General features: G+C 40.5%; 1 protein-coding gene across 2 annotated transcripts in view; it reads left to right on the top strand.

Moving 5' to 3' along the window:
• Positions 1–10,730, top strand: part of DARS1 (aspartyl-tRNA synthetase 1) — an 82,502-nt gene extending 71,772 nt beyond the window's left edge. Inside the window, exons 9-16 of one of the 2 annotated variants that reach the window (XM_084643352.1) lie at positions 931–1,065; positions 2,052–2,199; positions 3,196–3,342; positions 4,616–4,658; positions 6,138–6,218; positions 6,941–7,052; positions 8,290–8,361; positions 10,095–10,730. In XM_084643352.1, coding sequence (XP_084499478.1) covers positions 931–1,065; positions 2,052–2,199; positions 3,196–3,342; positions 4,616–4,658; positions 6,138–6,218; positions 6,941–7,052; positions 8,290–8,361; positions 10,095–10,186 — 830 coding nt within the window. In that variant the 3' untranslated portion in view covers positions 10,187–10,730. The remainder of the gene's footprint in view (positions 1–930; positions 1,066–2,051; positions 2,200–3,195; positions 3,343–4,615; positions 4,659–6,137; positions 6,219–6,940; positions 7,053–8,289; positions 8,362–10,094) is intronic. The other variant, XM_084643353.1, reaches the window with a different exon arrangement.
• Positions 10,731–20,635: the final 9,905 nt, after the last annotated feature.

The raw sequence follows: 20,635 nt of genomic DNA, 5'->3' as shown, positions 1-20,635 counted from the left end.
CACCTTCATGTTAGATGTCTCTGTGTTATAAAACTATGAAATGATGCTGTAGTACAAATGGCTCACAGGGTCTCTCTGCATATGACCCACCAGGAAGTGTGCCATTCTTACTGTGTTGCATACCAATAGTGCAAACATCCTATTTGTTTCAGTGAGGTTATGTTTATGCAAAATCGTTAAGTAAAGTAGGTACAGTCTATGCTAATTTTCATATCCTAGCTGTTTTCAGTCTTTGAGATTTCAAAAGTTGTTGCTCCATGCTCAAGAATAATTGTTACCGTATTTACTTAAATTAAGACATTTCTACTGAGAATGTGCAAAAATAGCTGCTGAAAATCTGAGATCTTTGTGGGGGAAAGTTGTGTTGTAACTCAAATGGCATAACAATTTTTGTGCATGAGTTTGAGGAGAGAGGGTATTGGTAAAAGAGAAAAGCTCATCTTCATGGAAGAGATAATAATCTTTCAGTATTTACATAGTACTCTCTCATCTTCAAAACTCTTTAAGAACATTAGCTAACAATTCCTCACAACATCCTTTGTTAGCTAGGTAGGAAAGTATTTTTCTCATATTATAGACAGAGAAACAGAACAGTAAAGTGACTCACCTGAGGGCACAGAAGGGAGTCGGTTTCAGTTGTGGGATTAGAATGCAGGAGTTCTTGGCTCCTTATGACTTTGCACGCAAGTGCGCATGCTCTTGCTTTTTCAGGATAACTTTTTATGCCCAGCGTGTTACACCCCTAAACTGAGTAAAGGATTTAGACATACAATTCCCATTGAAATTAATGGTTGCTCTATGTATATTCTCCTAATTGGTTTTGAAATATCTCATCCTAAACTTTACATACGAACCCAAAGGTACTTGAATAGATCAACCTCAGATTTTGTAAGTTTATATTTTAATTGTTGTGAACACTTGCTTTTTCAGCTCCCAGTGAAGGAGGAGCCAATGTGTTTACTGTATCCTACTTCAAAAGCAGTGCCTACCTGGCTCAGTCCCCACAACTGTACAAGCAGATGTGTATTTGTGCTGACTTCGAAAAGGTTTTCTGCATTGGACCAGGTCAGAATAACTTTGTTTTATCAGAGTTTTTCATGCTGCAGTGATGGCTTAGAGCAAGCCTGTGACAAATGAGATGATGTGCACACACTGAACGTTTGATTCCTTTTGCTGCTTTCTCTACATACTGAACAAAAGTTTCAAGGAAGGGCTACTAATTGGACTGACATAATGACAGTGTTTAAGGGGTAAGCTGATGGAATAAAAGTGCAATGCTCAAGTCAGATGCGTTGATAGAAAGCACTGGTGTTCTCTAGCAGATGTTGCTATGTAATATTCCAGGCCCAGGGATGAAAAAGAGGGAGGTCTGTAATGGAAGTCAATAATTCAATGATGAGCTAAAACAAGCTAGCAAAGTATCTACTAACTCTGTGATGCCAGAAGCTGATGATTCTTGATGAACATTCTTCACTTGTCCAATACCAAGCAGTTAAAAATATGCATAGTTTTTTACATTCTTTAAATTTATTTTAATTCCTAAAATGCACCCATCCTGTGTTTGTATATCTACCAACAACTTCATTTAAACAACACCCCCAATGTAAATTGGATTTAGAGCAAAGAACCCTAGGCCTTGATTTCCAATCTCCCTTTCCTCAAAAGCTTTTGAAAAACAGAAATAGTGTCTGCTGAGCACTAACATATATCTTTCTCAGAACTGTAAAACTAGTACATTTAAAGTTGGTAACTAGTGATTTATTTCTAAATTGGCAGAACAACTTCTAACGTAAGAGAACTAGAGATTTCTAAAGGTACCAAATGTTATAGTCTTGCTCATTACCAAAATTAAGCTCTGGGGACAGCCCATCTCTACAGGAAGAGTTGTATGTGGTTTTAAGTAAAAGGAATTGTCATGCTCACATACAGCAGTGCATGATTGATGCAAGACATGATGTGATTGTCTGAGTTATTTTTTGTAAATCAAAAACTATTGTAGTCATTTTCTTTAGGATACAAGATCATTCAGCATTTGTACTCTAATTTTACAGTGTTTAGAGCTGAGGACTCCAATACACACAGACACCTAACTGAGTTTGTTGGTCTGGATATTGAAATGGCTTTTAATTACCACTATCATGAAGTGGTTGATGAGATTGCGGACACCTTAGTACAGATATTCAAGGGACTTCAAGAAAGGTAAACAGAGCATTTTTCATTCCGTGAACAGCTTCATCTGCTTGAGATCTCTAGGGTCCTCACAGGAAAGTAGTGGGCGCTCCATCCTCGCTCTGTCAAATAACTGCTAGGAACCTGATTTATACTGAGAGCGCTTCAGAATTAAAGCTCTTACTCTGCTAGACTTGCCCTGTGCATCTTAGATTTTGGAATTCACTGAAGAATCAGGACAGGAAATGATCTTTTTCTACCTGGGGCTGTAATTCCTAGGGTATGTCAGAGGGCATTAAGAAAACTCACTGTTCTTCTGTTGGAATGGCCTCCTAAAAGAAATTATCTGTCCTCAAATTTAAATGTCCTTACTTTTGTGCACATACAAACTCTTTGTCCTTATTTTGATGTTGAGCTATATATTTGCTCTTACAGAAATTTTTTTAGAATCCTGTTTATTGTAGTAGTCAGCATTATCTGCTATGAAAGCCAAGAACAGTGTATTCCATTTTTTGCTACATACCTCACATGACAAATCTAGCTCATCAAGTTCTGGGAGGAAATCTAACATCCATTTACAGATTATACAGTATCTTGCTGCCAGAAACACAGATCTTATTACCCGACCAAAAGGAAATCTGCTTTTTTAATGTTGGATTTACGTAATACTTAATTTCAAAGGAGTAGAGCTAGTAAAGAGGGTTGGGTTTTTTTGTTTTGTTTTTAAGAGCAATGATTATGAGGAATAATCTGGTCAGTCAGTTACTTCTTGAGAGAGGAATGAAGCAGCAAGAGTAGTGTTAAAATATTTAACTTCTGTAATATTTAAATGGGGATTGCATTATCTTGGATAACATTCAGTTTTGATTATATAGAACTCTCCTAGAAACTGCTTCAAATTAGTTTTTGTGTGTTGCAAGAGTGACTTCTTGTGGCAAAAATATGCACTGCAATTGTAAGCTTATTGCTCCACTGCAAATTAAATACCTCTCCTCTCCGCCCCTCCTCCCTCCCCAATGTATACAGGTTTCAAACTGAAATTCTGACAGTGAACAAACAGTTTCCTTGTGAACCATTTAAGTTTTTGGAGCCAACTCTGAGGCTGGAGTACCGTGAAGCTCTGGCTATGCTCAGGGAAGCTGGAGTAGAGATGGGTGATGAAGACGATCTAAGGTACATACATATTGTTGAAATGTAGCACAATCTTGTAAAAGTGGTCTAGCACCATCTGTTGTTAAGGTGTCAATTTTGCATTGTGTGACCAAAGAGCAGGAGAGCACATCACAAGTTTTGAAATGAAGAATAAACTAGACCATATCTCTTAAAAAATTAAAGTGACTGAATGTGAAAATAATAATTTTTTTTTCCACTGTAGATTTTATACCTTAGAAAGCCCTGGAACCCAACACAAAACAAACTAAAAGTACGAAGGTTTCAGAGTAACAGCCGTGTTAGTCTGTATTCGCAAAAAGAAAAGGAGTACTTGTGGCACCTTAGAGACTAACCAATTTATTAGAGCATAAGCTTTCGTGAGCTACAGCTCACTTCCTCACATAGGAAGTGAGCTGTAGCTCACGAAAGCTTATGCTCTAATAAATTGGTTAGTCTCTAAGGTGCCACAAGTACTCCTTTTCTTTTTAAAAGTACGAAGAGGGTGGAACTCCTTTTAAGAATAAAACACTTTTCTGCCTAGCAGTGGCAGGAATCTGTGCGTGATTTTAGTTCAAAAACTCTCCAGTCAAAAATCTTGCTTATTAATCACTCCTTCTACTATGGAAATTGGCTATACATTTTTTCCTGTTTAACGTTGGTCCTGATCTAATTCTCACTGATATCAGTGGAAGTTGGATAAAGGCCCTGTGGGTTCACAATAGCTTCCAAGTACATTTACTACATTAAAACATTTCTGTTCTTTCACATATGTACAAAAACATAGAGGTGTGTGTTACTCTACAGGTAAATAAAAATAACAGATCTCTGCCCCCAAAAGGTTGCAGTCTAAGGGCACAATATTGCAAAATGCTTATTTCCATATCTAAGTGGTAGCATTTTACACCCATTTTACACAAGTGTCAATGACTGTGCAAGGTGCACGGCAGTGGGGAATCAGGCCCATAGTCTTTCACTAATCAAAATAATGTGAGAAGAACTAGCAAGGTAATAGCAAGCACATATGTAGATATTAGTTAATTCAGGGGGGTTATATGTCTGCAAAGTGGGATGTTTTAGGACACTACCATACTTCATTTAAGAACACAAAGAAATGTGATTAATGTTTTTAAAATTCTGAGTTGTAGGATCTAAAAATATTCAGGAACTATTTGTATGTTTTCCAAGGGAGGGTGTGGGGGAACCCATCAGATATAAATCTGTTTAGTTCTTTGAGGTGTATGTCTGGTAAAGGTCTAAGTTGATATATTCTGATGGTGAGAATATTTCTTTTCAGCACACCAAATGAAAAGCTTCTGGGTCGTCTGGTGAAAGAGAAGGTAACTATCACTTCAGAATAAATTACTCTCTTTATTAAAACTGAAGGTTAATCTCAACATAGAAAACTAGAGAGAAATATCTGTTTTGTACAAAACAGCTTTTTGCATCTTTAATTCAGGCTGTTTTCAGAACAGGCCAGAGTCATTTGGGCAGCATTCTATGATTGACATAAGACTTCCTCAATGATTATTGTAGTTAGTCATCCCCAAACTTTTGAGGGGCGTGCCCCCCGCTTACCCCTGTCCGTACCCCTTGGGGCTGGGAGTGGGGCTGCAGGTCTGGATGGGGGGGAGTGGGAATGTGGACGGGGTAAGAGGGCTGAGGTTGGAGTCGCAGCTGGGGGTGGGTCTGGGGCCAGGAGTGGGGTTGAGAACAGAGCTGCAGCAAGGGGCCGAGGCTAGGGGCGGGAGTAGAGCTGCAGCTGGCCACGGTGGGGGCCTGCAGCCTGGTCCACGGCCAGGTGCACCACCGGTCCTGGCCCCGGCCTCGGCCCCAGGCCTGGAAGAGAGCTGCAGCTGGGGGCAGAGGTGGGGCCAGGAGTGGAGCTGTAGCTGGGGTGCCAAGCCCCTGGCTGGGTGTGGAGCCGCACCAAAGCTGGGGATAGGGCCAGGTGCAGGGCTGGGGCTGGGTGATGCTCCCTCCCCGCCCCCCTACGGGGTTGCTGTGGCCTCCCCAAACGTTTCTACACACCTTCCGAGGGGGGGTGCACCCCACAGTTTGGGGATCTCTGTTCTAGATATGTGTGCGAGGTGTTTTTTTTTTTTTTTTTTTTTTTTTACTATTCATCAATCTATTGACAGTTTATTTTCTTTCACATGAATAATTGTTCTTAAAAGCAAACTATAAAGTAAATATTTGAATATCTTTTTATTGGGTTTTTTAATATTTATTTTTTACCATCTCATAGATTGTAAATTTCAAAATGATAATGCTTTAAAAAACTACTCTTCCCAGAAAAGATTTTTAGTTGCTCTAACCAAAACACAATGTGAGTTTCTCCTGGTAGTTTTGCAGTAACTAGTTCACTGATAAACATCATTCTGAGTACATTCAACCTGGTGCACTAAGAACATAAATAAAATGTAGCCCTTTAGTCTGGCTTCCATTAGGAATGGTGGGAGAAGGGAAAATCTGTGTTTGGCAAATTTAGAAAAAACACCACCACATTTATTGGGACAAGGAATTTTATATTCAAGAATGCTAGAGCTCATTTTTGTGTCCAAAAATCTAGTAAAGATAGTATAGTAGTACCCCTTTTTAACTATTGTTTTTCAAGCTAAGATATGGTGAAATAAATGGACCAACTGTTTCTCCTTTTCTTAAATTGTGCAAAAGTTAATAAAAAGATGAGGTTTTAAACTAACAGACCTTTTGTTTAGATTTAAAACAATCATTGATTGTGGCTTCCTCTATGTAACCCTCACCTCACCCCATTTGATCTAGTATTCACTTTATTAAAATATTTGGTCTTCTTACAGTATGATACAGACTTCTATATTCTTGACAAATATCCTCTGGCTGTGAGGCCTTTCTATACAATGCCGGACCCAGGAAATCCCGTAAGTAAAGTTGTGTAGTGTTGTCAGTGTGAAAAAGCAAAGTTTTAATCTAGCTATGAAAACCTAATCTGACAAAGCACAGCTGAGTTAAAAACTTTTTTTATGTGATCTGCAGTTCCAATAAGATTTGTTATTCACATTGGTATTAGGAGTAAAACAATGTCTGATGGGCCATACATGTATTACAGTTACATTTACTAGTAAAAATCTGCCAGAAAGAAAACAGAGCTGTAAATATTAGAAACCTGTAGGAGAAAACTTCCCAGCAGAGTCCTTGTCTAATAGAGTACTGCTGTTTCTGTAGTCACTAATGCATGGAGAGCAAAACTATTCTTACAGGGGAATAAAAGCTGTAGAGGAAGCTATGTTTTCTTTAGTTTTTGTATGGAGTCCCCAAATTGTTGCCAGAATGGGCTCTGCATTTTTACATTTGCTGAAACTCCAAATATAAATGTTGTGATTCTACAAAGAGGGAGGTGGAAGAATTCAGGTTCATAAATCAAGTTTGTCTGAATGTGATGACAGGAAGCAGAGCTGAATTTACTTACTGATGCTGCTGCAGCCCACAGTACTTCACACCGTCATCTCGCCGCATCAAGTATCATAGGTGAAGTTACTGAAAAGTGCATGTTGGCTGGTTGCAGGCTGAGCAGGTGTCAGTGGGAAATGCACCCTTCTCTCCAACTTCAATCACTAATGAAATGCAAACTTTTCCTTTCCAGAAAAACTCCAACTCCTATGATATGTTCATGAGAGGGGAAGAGATTTTATCTGGGGCTCAGAGAATTCACAATCCTCAGCTGCTGACAGAAAGAGCCCAGCATCATGGCATTGGTAATAAAATGTTTAAACTTCGAAAGATTATATATTGTGAGATAGAATTTGTTTTTTCATATGACTTCCAAAATCTGTGCAAAGCATTGGTAATGAGGGAGAGAACAGTTCAAAATTGAAGCATGAAATCAAAACCTTTTTCTCTATTTCTGTCTTTAGTTTCAGGCATGACAGGCATACTCCTTGTCTGAATCATTTGCATCAAGAGAGTTCTGAATGTTTTTTTTATACCTTTCAGGAAAGATTTTGAGACAGTTTGATATCATAATCATGTGCAATATTGCAATAGTAATACTGACTCTTGCACAACATTAACTAATTTATTTCTAATTTAACCATTTTTAATCCATTATATTGTTAATCCTTATGAAAAACATATAAACTATTTTCTAAGAGCTGTAGAGAGTACAGGAAGTAGGAAGGCCTTCTGCAGCAACAGACAGGGCACTCTTACCAGAGCAAGTCCCACCCTGGCATGGTTACCTGCAGCTGTGAAGTCATGCTGATTTCTGGTATACCACTTTCAGTGCAACTCCCCACTGTTGGTGACCCTTGGGCTTTGAACCAGTAAGAGGGGAAATGGGTCATGTTGGGAACATCCATCAGTGGAACTGGGGAGGGAATCAGCATGGATGCAGCCTGAATAATAGAGGGAGACAGAAGAGAATGTGTGGAAAACAGAAGTGAATCAGCAGAGGTGAGGTGAGTATTGAGTTGGGCTACTTTGTGAAGGGTAGCAAGTAGGGTGGCAGTGCATCTATCTTGGAGGTAAGGAACAGCAGCTGGGAGAGGTCTCCTGCTGGTGGCTGTGAGGAGACAGAGAAGCTGAAGAGGGTACACTGAGCTTCAGCTCCTCAGTATAGTGTACCAGCACGAATGTTCCATTATATTCCTTAGCTCTGTAAGGGTTAAGATCGCCATGATGTACAGTAGAGGCCTAGCTGTCATTCCACTATAAAAGGCATTCCCCAAGTAAATCACATCAGGGGACTTCATGGAGTTTCATAAATTAAAGAGAATATTCCATATAAAGTCATAGCTTCCAGACAGTGCTTCATTATTTACATCTGTTTGATGGCTACAGACTGACATCTGGTTTCACAGCTTCATTGCCCAGTTTTTGTTTTGTAGAATCATTATAGACACATCCAAGCATTTAGTCTTTGGGCTTCTTTGAGTATATTAGTAAGATAAAACATTAGCTCTGCATGAAAATAAAAATTATTTTCATCTCTAGACTTGGAGAAAATAAAGGCTTACATTGATTCCTTCCGTTTTGGTGCACCTCCCCATGCAGGTGGTGGGATAGGTAATGTATCTGCCTTGATTTTATTTTTGCTAGATTCCAGCCCAAGTTTAACTTCAGATGGTCAGTCTCAAATAACTTTATTTATGATTACAGTAATCAATCAAGTGTTCAGAATAAAATTCAAAAAGTTAACCTGGATGTATGGTGTGGCCTTGGTGAGCAACATCGTAAGCTCCTTATCTAAGAATATTTAAGGAAAAAAGCTTAAATTGTGAGCATTAGTAATTTCATAAAATGGAAAATATTGAGGGAACAATCTGCCAATGTTCAAAGACACATGAGCACAAGAATAAATCACTTGTTAGTCACATTGATCATTCTTATTTCCAACTTTAATAAAGAAATACTCTATTTCGTATGATTTATTATAACTGACTTAAAGTGAATAAAGATAGTGGAGGCTCTAGGCCCCTCATTGCTTTTGATGAAGCCATTCTGAAGTCAGGAGAAACCAGTGATTGCTTTTATTTTATTTATGGTGAAGTTACTCAGCTGAATCTCATTGATCAGCTTTGGCTGCAGCTACTTGTTCAGCAAAGATACTGAGGTTTAGGGGCTTCCTATGTGTGAGCATTTTAAATATTAAAGTGAACAAAAATGAGAGAATTTTTCGAAGTGTATAGCATTAAATTTTAAAATGCATGTTAAGCACAGCAATTTGCAATTGCACACACTGGTCTCAGCAGCAAAATGTAACCTATTCATGCATTTTGAAATAGAGTTCTGTATGTGTCCTAAACACAATAAGTGCCCGAAACCAATGCTCTTTGTTCCGGTCTCTCTTTGCATGGGTGTCTTATCTTTGTAAAATGAATTTAGAAAATTCTAAACAAATTTTCAGAAAAATTTCTAAATCAGATATTTTCCTCAGTAATTAGATTTATAAGAAATTGTAAGCAACCCATTGCAGAGAGGGCTTTATATAAGATGCAACTGTCAGTGAGCTGGAAAGGCAGCTTGAACAGTGAAGTGGCAGCATTTGCTGATGTCCTGACCAACATAATAATTATCTCTAGAGAAGACTGTGAGGAACTTTAGAGAGACCTAAAAAAGCTAGGTGAATGGGCAGCATGATGGCACATAAAATTCAGCGTTTATAAATACACAATACTGCACACTGGAAGGAATAATAATTTCAGCTACATCCAGTAGTAGGTATGAGTTCTAAATTGCCTATAACCACTATGGGATAAGGAAGAAACTTCCCCTCAGCATAGGTTATTCCATAGTTGTCTACTAAAGTTTCTGACACTTTGCCCTGAAATATTTGGTACTAGACACTGTCAGAGACTGCTCGGATGTGTACTGGCATCTACTATGTTCTTAAGACAGCACTCCTGTCTCCCTCATTTTTTTCTCTCTTCTCCATCTTTATTATTATTATTATTTATTTATTGTAGCACCCAGAGGCTCCCAATGAAGTTGGGACTCCATTTTGTCCTTTAGTGCTCACCTACTTAGTGTGCATAGCCCAATCCAGGTACACAGTAACTAGTTTTATGAGGCAGAGTAACACATGGCAGAATGTGTGTGGTGTTGGGAAACTTTCATTTTTTCTGGTGCTAGTTCCATTTTGTAGTCAGTTATACTGATACCTCAGAGCAGTTGTATGCCCTATTGTGTGGTGGTCCTTACTCTGCTGTGTATAAAGCTTGCTAGAATTGCTAACGGTGTGTTCATGTTGTCAAGAGTTAGAAACTAATGAGTGACTAGACTGGATTTAATTTTTGCAGGGTTGGAAAGAGTAACTATGCTCTATCTGGGACTGAGCAATGTTCGTCAAACCTCCATGTTCCCTCGGGATCCCAAACGACTAACTCCTTAAGATGTCTGTCTGAAAGCTTCCTCCAGTCCCCTGCTATTGATCAGCCTATACCCTGACTACTTGTAATATGCACTAAAATAAGGAAGTCAAATCTACTGAAGTGCCACAACAATAACATTTTGAATCCTTCACTACCATCTGTTTAAAGGGAAGTATTTTAATAAATCTGGACTCTTTGCAATAGGTGTGTGTACATTTTTTATGTAATACTTACGTTCAGTTAATGTTATACTAATGCATTACTTAGTAAGTTTCTAAACACTTCAGTTTTAATAAATTGTTTGTGCAATAAAGATTACAAAGATATGAATTTTTAACTTACAACAAAAAGACTGTATATCCTCTAGTGCAGTATTTGATTGAAGTTTAAACAATAACTGTATACAATGGTAACCTAAAAAGCAGGCAGAAAGTAGCAAGTTGCTAACTAATTTGCATGATAAACTGAGTATTATGAAAAGCAGGTGAAAAGATGAACTTTCTTAACTAAAAGTGTTCATACTAAATTGTAAAAATAGATTGCAGTAAAACTCAAAGTAAATTATCTGTACCGTATCTGTCTTTTTTCTTTGGGTTAATATAAAATAATCCTGAGCATACAGAAGTTGTTTGGAAAGAGATGCTACAACCACCTGAAGTTTAATTGGTTTATTTTTTTTCTTTTTGTATATAACTCCTTCAGAAAGTAATATAAAGACAATGGGACCACTCTTGGTTTTAAGATAGTGTGTGTATTACCCATGTATGTGGTAGGAACCTGCCCCGTCCCTGTCAGGAGGGGGTTAAAGACCTACTCTGGGCAGTCAGCTCCAACCCCACACACCTGTGAGGCCTGCTCCACCAGGAGAAGGCCATCTCCTTAAAAGTGAGTATCTAAACCCAGTAAGGAGGATACAGAACTAGTTCACAGAACTCCCTAAACCCACAGAGCAGGGACTGCTGACTAGAAAAGACATTTAAGATTCTCTGCTGCCTGGACCCTCTGGATAAGTAGATAGACCTTGTTTACCTTGTTTATTTTCTTCTTTTACTTAGAGCCCAGGAAACTCAGCCTGGTCCCTCAGCCTGACAAGGGGTTAGAAACCCAGCCCTGACAACTGACCCCATTGCCTTGCAAGGAAAATAGGGCAAAGCTGGACTTTTTGTGAGTTACAGAACTGTACAGGGAGGGAGGAAGGAACTGCTTCCCTGATATTTACAACTCAGGGGACACAGCCCCCTCTTTGGACCAACACTATAGCAAATCCTGCTGCAAGAGAAAGGTGTTGGGGCAAAAGAAGCACCCAGAAAGGGGTGCTCTAAAGGTAAAGCCTCTGACAACATACGAAACAGGAATATCTAAAGGTAAAGCCTCTGACAACATACGAAACAGGAATATCTGAGGAGAAATCAGCAAAAACATTTCAAGAGGAATGCATAGAAAATGAATTTTAAAAAGAGATTCCCATGAGGTGGTTTCTTAGTGTCCGGTCCTTATGGAATAGTTAGTAAAAGAGGGAGAAAGTTTTTAACATATTTACACCATCATTTTAAGACAGGAGAATAATGTGAGCCAATAAATATTGTGTTCTGTTAATTATAACTCCCATGAGCAGGACGAACTGAGCATTCCGCCACTGTTTTGCATCTCTGATGCATAGAACTGAAAAACTATATTTTTTATTGTTCATTTTTTAAACGTGTAAATTATTTCCCCAACACAGTGTTACCGCCTGAAAGCTCTTGTATTAACTAGTCTTTACTTTTAAACAACCCATGTAGATATAGGGAAAAAGATTCAAATTAGGATTGATTATTGCCCACAAGCATCAGTTTGTGGAGCAATTTAGTCATATTCTTCCTTATTTCTAACACTGACCAGTTTAAAAAAAAAAAAAAAAAACCAATTTGCTTGAGATTGTTTTTTTCCATCTCTCAATAGTTTATTGTTTTTTTTAAGCCTACCAAGGTCAGTTGTTCCTTCTCAGAATGATGCATTGCCTTCTATAATGAAATAAATTAAAATTATTAATCTTTGTATATATGAAATGTCTACTCGCAAAATCTTCAGAATGAGCATTTTGTTTTGTTAGAAACATAATTCCAGTGAGGCTATTATCTGAAGTAGCCTCACTCACAAGGTAAAATGGATGAGGCAGGGGGCAAGAAGCGCGGGGAGGTGGATGGGAGCAGGGGCCGGCCCTCCATACAATTTTGGAAACCCAATATGGCCCTTATGCCAAGAAGTTTGCCCGCCCCTGTTATAAAATGTTGGCCTTAACATTTAACATGTTTAGAGAGCCTTCTATAGGAGGAACTTTAAAATCAAGATGGCAACAACACTTAGCATCTATAAAGTGTTTGGGGAAGCAGATACTGGTTATAATACAAGGATCAAATTATGTGCAGTTGTGGAGCATTTTTCAAAAAGGCTAATCAGTTTTTGCAATTGCCATCTAACAAGGCTTTAACCTTGAATGTTTTGTGATGGAGTTCTCTAATAAAACATCAGTTTAAGATGCCAAAAGCTTTGATAGAAGTCATGCAATTCAGAGAATACACTGCACAGCTTTGCTGTTGTGGTGATTGACTGTGGAACTTTCCCAGAATTATTAATTTATGTTTAAAATCTGTTACAGTGTCCCAGTTGTATTTAACAAAGCTACATGGATTATAAATACAGCTGATTATTACAGATTTATTACTAGCTTCAAAAGAGTTGTTTATTCAGCTAATCTAATGGGGATTAATCAAATTCAATTAACTTTTCTCACAGAGAGCTGGTAATGTGTCTGGGTGACAGGTTTTTTTGGAAGCCCCATTTGTGATAAAAATCACTGCCTCATGTTTTGTGCCAAAAAAAAATTGAGGAAAGACTATGTTTCAGAAAGAATTAAATGCAGGTTGCCTTTTTTTCCTTTAGCCATGTAAGTATGCAGCATGTTTGGTGCATACATACCATGTAATCACTGTGGGTACTCTCTGGCAATGTGCTGTATCTGTTTTTCCATAGGAGCTGTCCTAGCTCATGTTTCAGTTCAGTTTATTCACACTTGCTACACTAGGGCCATATTTAGGATGTGAGGCTGGACTCCTCTATATGCATAATCCTTTACGTGCAATTTCCTCTTGGCTGCCTAAAAAATAATTCACAAGAACAAATACTTTCTACATTAAGATTTATATTCTGCTCTGGTGGTGGGTTTTTTTTAATGTGGGAGTAAGTTTGGGTGTAAAACACTTTATTATAACATACAGTTAAAACTTTACAAATAGTTCTCCTACAATTGTATGGATGCTGTCTTGGTAAATATTTAATCTCCTATAGCAGATTTAGAAAAACTAATTGTGTGTAATCCTTAATTTCCACCAATTTTGGGGAAAGATCCCAAAATGTTAAACACTGATCTGCATGACTGCTTCCTTTATTCCAATCCAGACTTCTATTTTTTGTATTCTTAAATATATATAAGGACATCAAAGTCTCATGTGTAACTAGTCAAACATTCCAGAATCAGAAAGGATATTAGAGAGAAATAGCCACAGAGCCTCTGTAAAACTTGCTTTGCTTCTAAAATATTAATACAAAGTAAACCTAGGGGCTAGTTCTCTTATGAGAACACATCTGTATTCTTCATAAGAAAGTTCTCTGTCACGCTGGGCAGATTCAAAGGCAATTCAAAGCTGACAATCAGCGAGCCCAAGCTCTGCAGATCATCCCCTGGCTGCATAGAAACAGAGTCCTGCCTTTGCCAGCAGGAAGTCAGGCAGAAGCAAACTTTATTAATATTTCCATTCCTTTATTCAACTTTAGCAGTCAGAAGCATGAAGTTATGGGGCGGACCTACAGAGCAGTGGGCTTCCTGATTGACAGCTCTGAATTGCCTCTGAATCTGCCCAGCAGAGGGACAATCCACTTAGGAGTATTGCCAGGCATACTATCCTGTAGACCAGTGGTCTCCAAAGTTTTTGGATCACGCACCCCCACAGTGGCACTGAAGAAAGCAGAGGGGAAGACCAACCGCAGGCGTGCCGCCGGAGGGGAAGACCTGCTGCAGGCATGCAGAGCTGCTGCCGAAGAAAAACAACAGCGGAGTGCCGTCCGGCGATGCTCCTCCTGCCGCGCACCCCACTTTGGAGACCACTGCTGTAGACAATAAATTAGCAGAGAAACCAGTCTCATATTAGGAAGCAAAAACCAGTTCACAGTGCTATTGAAAGTTGCTCTGAACATTAAGAGCAAGAGAAGTTGGTGCATTTTATTAAGAGGGTAGCTGGCTTTGATATCCCTATTCCTTTTTCCCCTCTGGCTGCCCCATTCATGCTTGCACTGGTCCTGCCTAATTACAGCTACCTGGCTTGAGTTTTGTTTTCTAAACATCTGTCCACTATTAGAATCTGGTCAAGGGTTCAGTTTGTAATGACAGTGCATGGGTGGTGTGAGGAGGGTTTGGGAAGCAGTACGCAGCTTCCATTAACTTGCATATGTTTTTTTTAAAAGACTTAAAGCCCCTCTACATATGAGAACCAAAACGAGAGTTGGATATTAGCATGAGTAATGTCCACATAACATGAGTATTCACATTATAAAGTTATATGTGGATGACTTTTACAAGTGTAGTAGCCATTAACAGGCCAAATAAGTCTCAACTAATTTATGCATTTTCTGCTAATTTCTGATGTCATGGCTTTTCTTTAACTTCACATTGACACACAGGGTCAGTGTTTACATTGCTAACAAAATAAACATCGTCCACGGTGGGGAATGTATTTGCTCCTTCTACCAATCTAGTGTATTGAGGTCAGAAGTGGAAACCAATGGAAATTACTCATCTTAAGTGACGATCCCCTTCCTGAATTCTGAAATAAAATATGGTGGAGAAGAGGGGACAGACTAGGTTCCACTAATGTTCCAAATAATGGCAGAGTGCCCTGATACCTTTGTTCTGTTGCTGTCTCATGTTACTGAAACATTAACTTCCACAGCAGCAAGGGATGGCCTTTAAAGAATGACTGAGATCATACAGAATACAAACATAAACTTTTCAGTGTGAGAGAGATGTATTGCGTAAATTTTATACCAAAGATCAGTGTAGCTGGATAAGGTAGATAATGGTAATGGCATACGGATAAAAAGCAAACAGTTTGCATAGTTGCTTACGTTTTTTGTCAGATCAAAAACTTTTATTACTTATCATGCTAGTGCCTTGAGCAGCAGGCAGTCTCTGCCTTGAACAGCTCACAATCTAATTTAGGGGTGGGAAAACTTTTTGGCCCGAAGGCCACATCTGCGTGGGGAAATTGCATTCAGGGCCATGAATGTAGGGCAAGGGGGTGGGGTGTGGGAGGGGGTGTGGTGTGCAGGAAGGGGCTCAGGGCAAGGGCTTAGGGTGCAGAAGGGATGCGGGGTGCAGCAGAGGGCTCAGGGCAGGGGGTTAGGGTGCAGAAGGAGTGCAGAGTGTTGGAGGGGGTTGGGGTGCAGGAGGGGGTACAGTGTGCAGGAGAGGGCTCAGGGCAGGGGCTTGGGGTGCAGGAGTGGTTTGGGGTGTGGGCTCCAGCCTGGTGCCACATAGCTTGAGCAGCTCTGGGATGGCAGTGGCACTAAGGCAGGCTCCCTGCCTGCCCTGGCCATATGTTGTTCCTGGAAGTGGCCAGTATGTCCGGCAGTGGCTCCTGGGGGTGGGGCAGGGCAGACAGCTCTGCTGCAAGCTGCTCTCACCTGTGGGTACCACCCCCAAAGCTCCCATTGACCGCAGTTCCCCATTCCTAGCCAATGGGAGCTGTGCAGGGTGGTGCCTGCAGGCAAGGGCAGCGCACAGAGCCCTCTGTCCCTCCTCCCCCCCCAGGGGCTGAAGGGACATAGTGCTGGCCACTTCTGGGAGAGGTGTGGGGTCAGAACAGACAGGGATCCTGCCTTAGCCCCGCTGCACCATGGTGCTGGCAATCCCACGGACCAGACTGAAAGCCCTGACAGTCCGGATCCAGCTCACGGGCCATAGTTTGCCCTCCCCTGATCTAATTAGACACAGCAGACCCAAGATGGGGGAAGGAACATAACACACACACACCGAACAATGTGATGGTTTGTTTATTTTGGGGAGAGGTGGGATAGTTATTGCTAACTTTGTAATACTTAAAAACTGGACACTTCCATGGGAGTGCTGAAACCTGCCCTGCCTCACCTCTTTCTGCCCGAGGCCTTGCTGCCCTCCCCCCCGCCCACTTTGCTCCTCTTTCCCCCTCCCCCATTACTCAGTGCTCCCCCCCCCCCCCCCAAGGTTTGGTGGGACTCGCCTGCAGAGCTGGAGCTGGGAGCAGCAGCGGTCAGACGCAGGTAGGAGACGGCCCCAGCTGAGAAGGGACTGGTGCAGGTGATGACCTGGCACCTCCCATGCCCTCAGTAACCCGAATTTTGGTGTCCGGCCAGTAGATCTGACCAGATGCTGCCAGGTCCCCTTTTTTGACTGGACTTTGCAAACATGTATGTTACTATAAAAGGCACTCTTAGAACATACAACCTAATATTTCACCAGATGCACTGATTCATATTACTACCTGTTCATATTGGCTGCTTGTGTTAAAGGACCTGGATGTTGGCTTAGGGATGAACTAAACAGCATAGAGTCCAATCACCCACTCTGAACACACAAGGATTTACTGACAGACTGGCCAGTTTCCATTTTTCTTGGTTACAAGCAACAGCAGCCCCAAAATCCAGCTATCTATTAAAAAAAAAAAAAAAGAAAAAGCTCTAAATACTGTTACTCATGGCAGTTATTGACACAAAGTGTACAGCCAACTAACTGACTATACTTGCAATTCGATATTAAGAACATTCAAGACACTAAATAACCAAGCTCAGTCAAATGTACTGTCTAAAGACAATACAGTATAGAACAGGATAAAGAGTTAATACATTGCCAATCCTTCCCAGGAAGTGAAATCTCACAATGTGTTTAGTTCATCTTACACAGAAGATGTGCATTCCAAATTCCTCCTTAAACTAGCTATTTTTCATAGGATGGTTGTATACAAGTTACAGAATCCTGTTCACATCACTTACAGTTGAACTAGCTAGCTTGTGCCAGCTTTGTCTTTGGTGCTTCCTGTACTTTCCTATTTTTCTACTGAAAATTAAATTCCAAACATGAAGGGGCATGTAGATACTCTCCAATACAAAGCATTCATACATCTTACATTATTTCCTTGAAACTCCCTTTGTTTCTAGATATTACATTTTAGAACATAATGCTCAGCTATTTAGCTTTTGACAGTTTTTGTATTTGCATAAGCCAAGGGCTGAGCTATACTTGTCCTGGAGCATTGTGGGATATATGCCTTAGCATATGTAGGCAAGAATAAGTATAATATAATGTATCATGATTGCCCAACACACATACACATTAGAGCAATTGCCCATTCAATGTGGAACTGGCATGAAAGGAGTTAAAACATTCCTGTAAAACCTTTAATATCTCCTGTGTTCACCTTACAGGTATTTAATCTTATCAACTCTTTCAAAAACTCCCATGTGCATTTACTGTAACACTTAATTATGTTCATATTTGGTTTATCTCCAGCAAAACTGATAATCCTACAGGTAGCTCTACTGGGGTTTATGATGGGTTAGTGGTGTTTTTTGTTTGTTTGATTTTCCTACTCTGGACTCATGTTCACTGTGGTAACTGATAGGTACATTTTATCTGCTCTTTTGATAAAATTATAAAGTACTGCAATTGTTCACATCACATGGTGTTTGTGTGACTGATTCCCCTGTTAACTTTGCACTCTGATCCTGTACTTCTCAAACTTTGCTTAGAACTGGTGATAAAAAGTGGGGTTACTTAGGGCTTGTTGAAATGTGCGTGGCAAGGTGAAGTCTAAATCTACAATGCACTAGCTCGCTGTGCACTAACTCAGTGTGAAACACCAGCAAATCAAAGCACACTACAGAACTTTAATGCATTGTAGCAGGAACCACACATCCAGTTAGCATGTGGCAAGATAGTGCACTATCCATTTACAACCCAGTCTGCTGTGCACTGACTGTCTGTATAGACAAGCCCTAATAAATCTTCCCAGGAACATCCTTGAAGAGAAATCCTTCTTACTTGAAGATGCTAGGCTTTGCTTCATGAGTTTTGGTTTCTGTCAAGGTTCATTCCCCACTCTGAACTCTATGGTACAGATGTGGGGACCTGCATGAAAAACCTCCTAAACTTCCTTTTACCAGCTTAGGTTAAAACTTCCCCAAGGTACAAACTATTTTACCTTTTGCCCTTGGACTTTATCGCTGCCACCACCAAACATCTAACAGGTATATAACTAGGAAAGAGCCCGTTTGGAAAGGTCTTTCCCCCCAAAATCCTCCCAAACCTTACACCCCCTTTCCTGGGGAAGGTTTGATAAAAATCCTCACCAATTTACATAGGTGAACACAGACCCAAACCCTTGGCTCTTAAGAACAATGAAAAAGCAATCAGATTCTTAAAAGAAGAATTTTAATAGAAGTAAAAAGAATCACCTCTGTAAAATCAGGATGGTAAATACCTTACAGGGTAATTAGATTCAAAACAGAGAATCCCTCTAGGCTAAACCTTAAGTTACAGAAAGACACAAAAACAGGAATCTACATTCCATTCAGCACAGCTTATTTTATCATCCATTTAAAGAAATCAGAATCTAACGCATATCTAGCTAGATTATTTACTAAGTTCTAAGACTCCATTCCTGTTCTGTCCCCGGCAAAAAAATCACCCAGACAGAGAGAGCCTTTGTTTCTCCCCCCATCCAGCTTTTGAAAGTATCTTGTCTCCTCATTGGTCATTTTGGTCAGGTGCCAACGAGGTTATCCTAGCTTCTTAACCCTTTACAGGTGAAACGGTTTTTCCTCTGGCCAGGAGGGATTTTAAAGGTGTTTACCCTTCCCTTTATATTTATGACACACACCCCCAAATCACAGATAGGGTGAAACGCTGGCTGTGATTTCTTCCTGAAGCTCTAGGAAAAAACAGAGTTAATAAGACACATGCACCTCTAAATACACTACCAAGACTAACAATATTTTCCACATCTCAAGGACGATTTTAACCAGTTGATTCTGGGAAACTTTCATGGGAGAGTGCATCAGCCACTTTGTTAGAAGCTCCTGAGACGTGTTGGATGTCAAAATCAAAATCTTGGAGAGCTAAACTCCACTGAATACGTTTGTTATTTCCCGTGGCAGTATGAAGCCACTGTAGCGCAGCATGGTCGGTTTGCAGGTGGAAATGCCGTCCCCAAACATATGGACGTAGCTTTTCCAGAGCGTAGACAATGGCGTAATATTCTTTTTTACTGACTGACCAGTTGCTTTCCCTCTCAGACAGCTTCTTGCTGAGAAACACTACAGGGTGGGATTCTTGATCCGGTCCTTCCTGCATTAAAACTGCTCCCACACCACAATTGGACGCATCTGTGGTTACTAGGAACGGTTTGTCAAAGTCTGGGGCCCTTAGTACAGGGTCAGACATGAATCACAGAATCATAGAATATCAGGGTTGGAAGGGACTCAGGAGGTCATCTAGTCCAACCCCCTGCTCAAAGCAGGACCAATCTCCAACTAAATCATCCCAGTCAGGGCTTTGTCAAGCCTGACCTTAAAAACTTCTAAGGAAGGAGATTCCACCACCTCCCTAGGTAACGCATTCCAGTGTTTCACCACCCTCCTAGTGAAAAAGTTTTTCCTAATATCTAACCTAAATCTCCCCCACTGCAACTTGAGACCATTACTCCTTGTTCTGTTACCTGCTACCACTGAGAACAGTCTAGATCCATCCTCTTTGGAACCCCCTTTCAGGTAGTTGAAAGCAGCTATCAAATCCCCCCTCATTCTTCTCTTTCGCAGACTAAACAATCCCAGTTCCCTCAGCCTCTCCTCATAAGTCATGTGTTCCAGTCCCCTAATCATTTTTGTTGCCCTCCGCTGGACTCTCTCCAATTTATCCACATCCTTCTTGAAGTGTGGGGCACAAAATTGGACACAGTACTCCAGATGAGGCCTCACAAATGTCGAATAGAGGGGAACCATCACGTCCCTTGATCTGCTGGCAATGCCCCTACTTATATATCCCAAAATGCCATTGGCCTTCTTGGCAACAAGAGCACACTGTTGACTCATATCCAGCTTCTCGTCCACTGTAACCTCTAGGTCCTTTTCTGCAGAACTGCTGCCGAGCCATTCGGTCCCTAGTCTGTAGCGGTGCATGGGATTCTTCCGTCCTAAGTGCAGGACTCTGCACTTGTCCTTGTTGAACCTCATCAGATTTCTTTTGGCCCAATCCTCCAATTTGTCTAGGGCCCTCTGTATCCTATCCCTACTCTCCAGTGTATCTACCTCTCCTCCCAGTTTAGTGTCATCTGCAAATTTGCTGAGGGTGCAATCCACACCATCCTCCAGATCATTTATGAAGATATTGAACAAAACCAGCC

Source organism: Lepidochelys olivacea, assembly GCF_965140295.1.
Source record: "Lepidochelys olivacea isolate rLepOli2 genome assembly, chromosome: 11".
Classification (NCBI taxonomy): Eukaryota; Metazoa; Chordata; order Testudines; family Cheloniidae; genus Lepidochelys; species Lepidochelys olivacea.
This window is presented reverse-complemented; position numbering and strand designations above follow the sequence as displayed.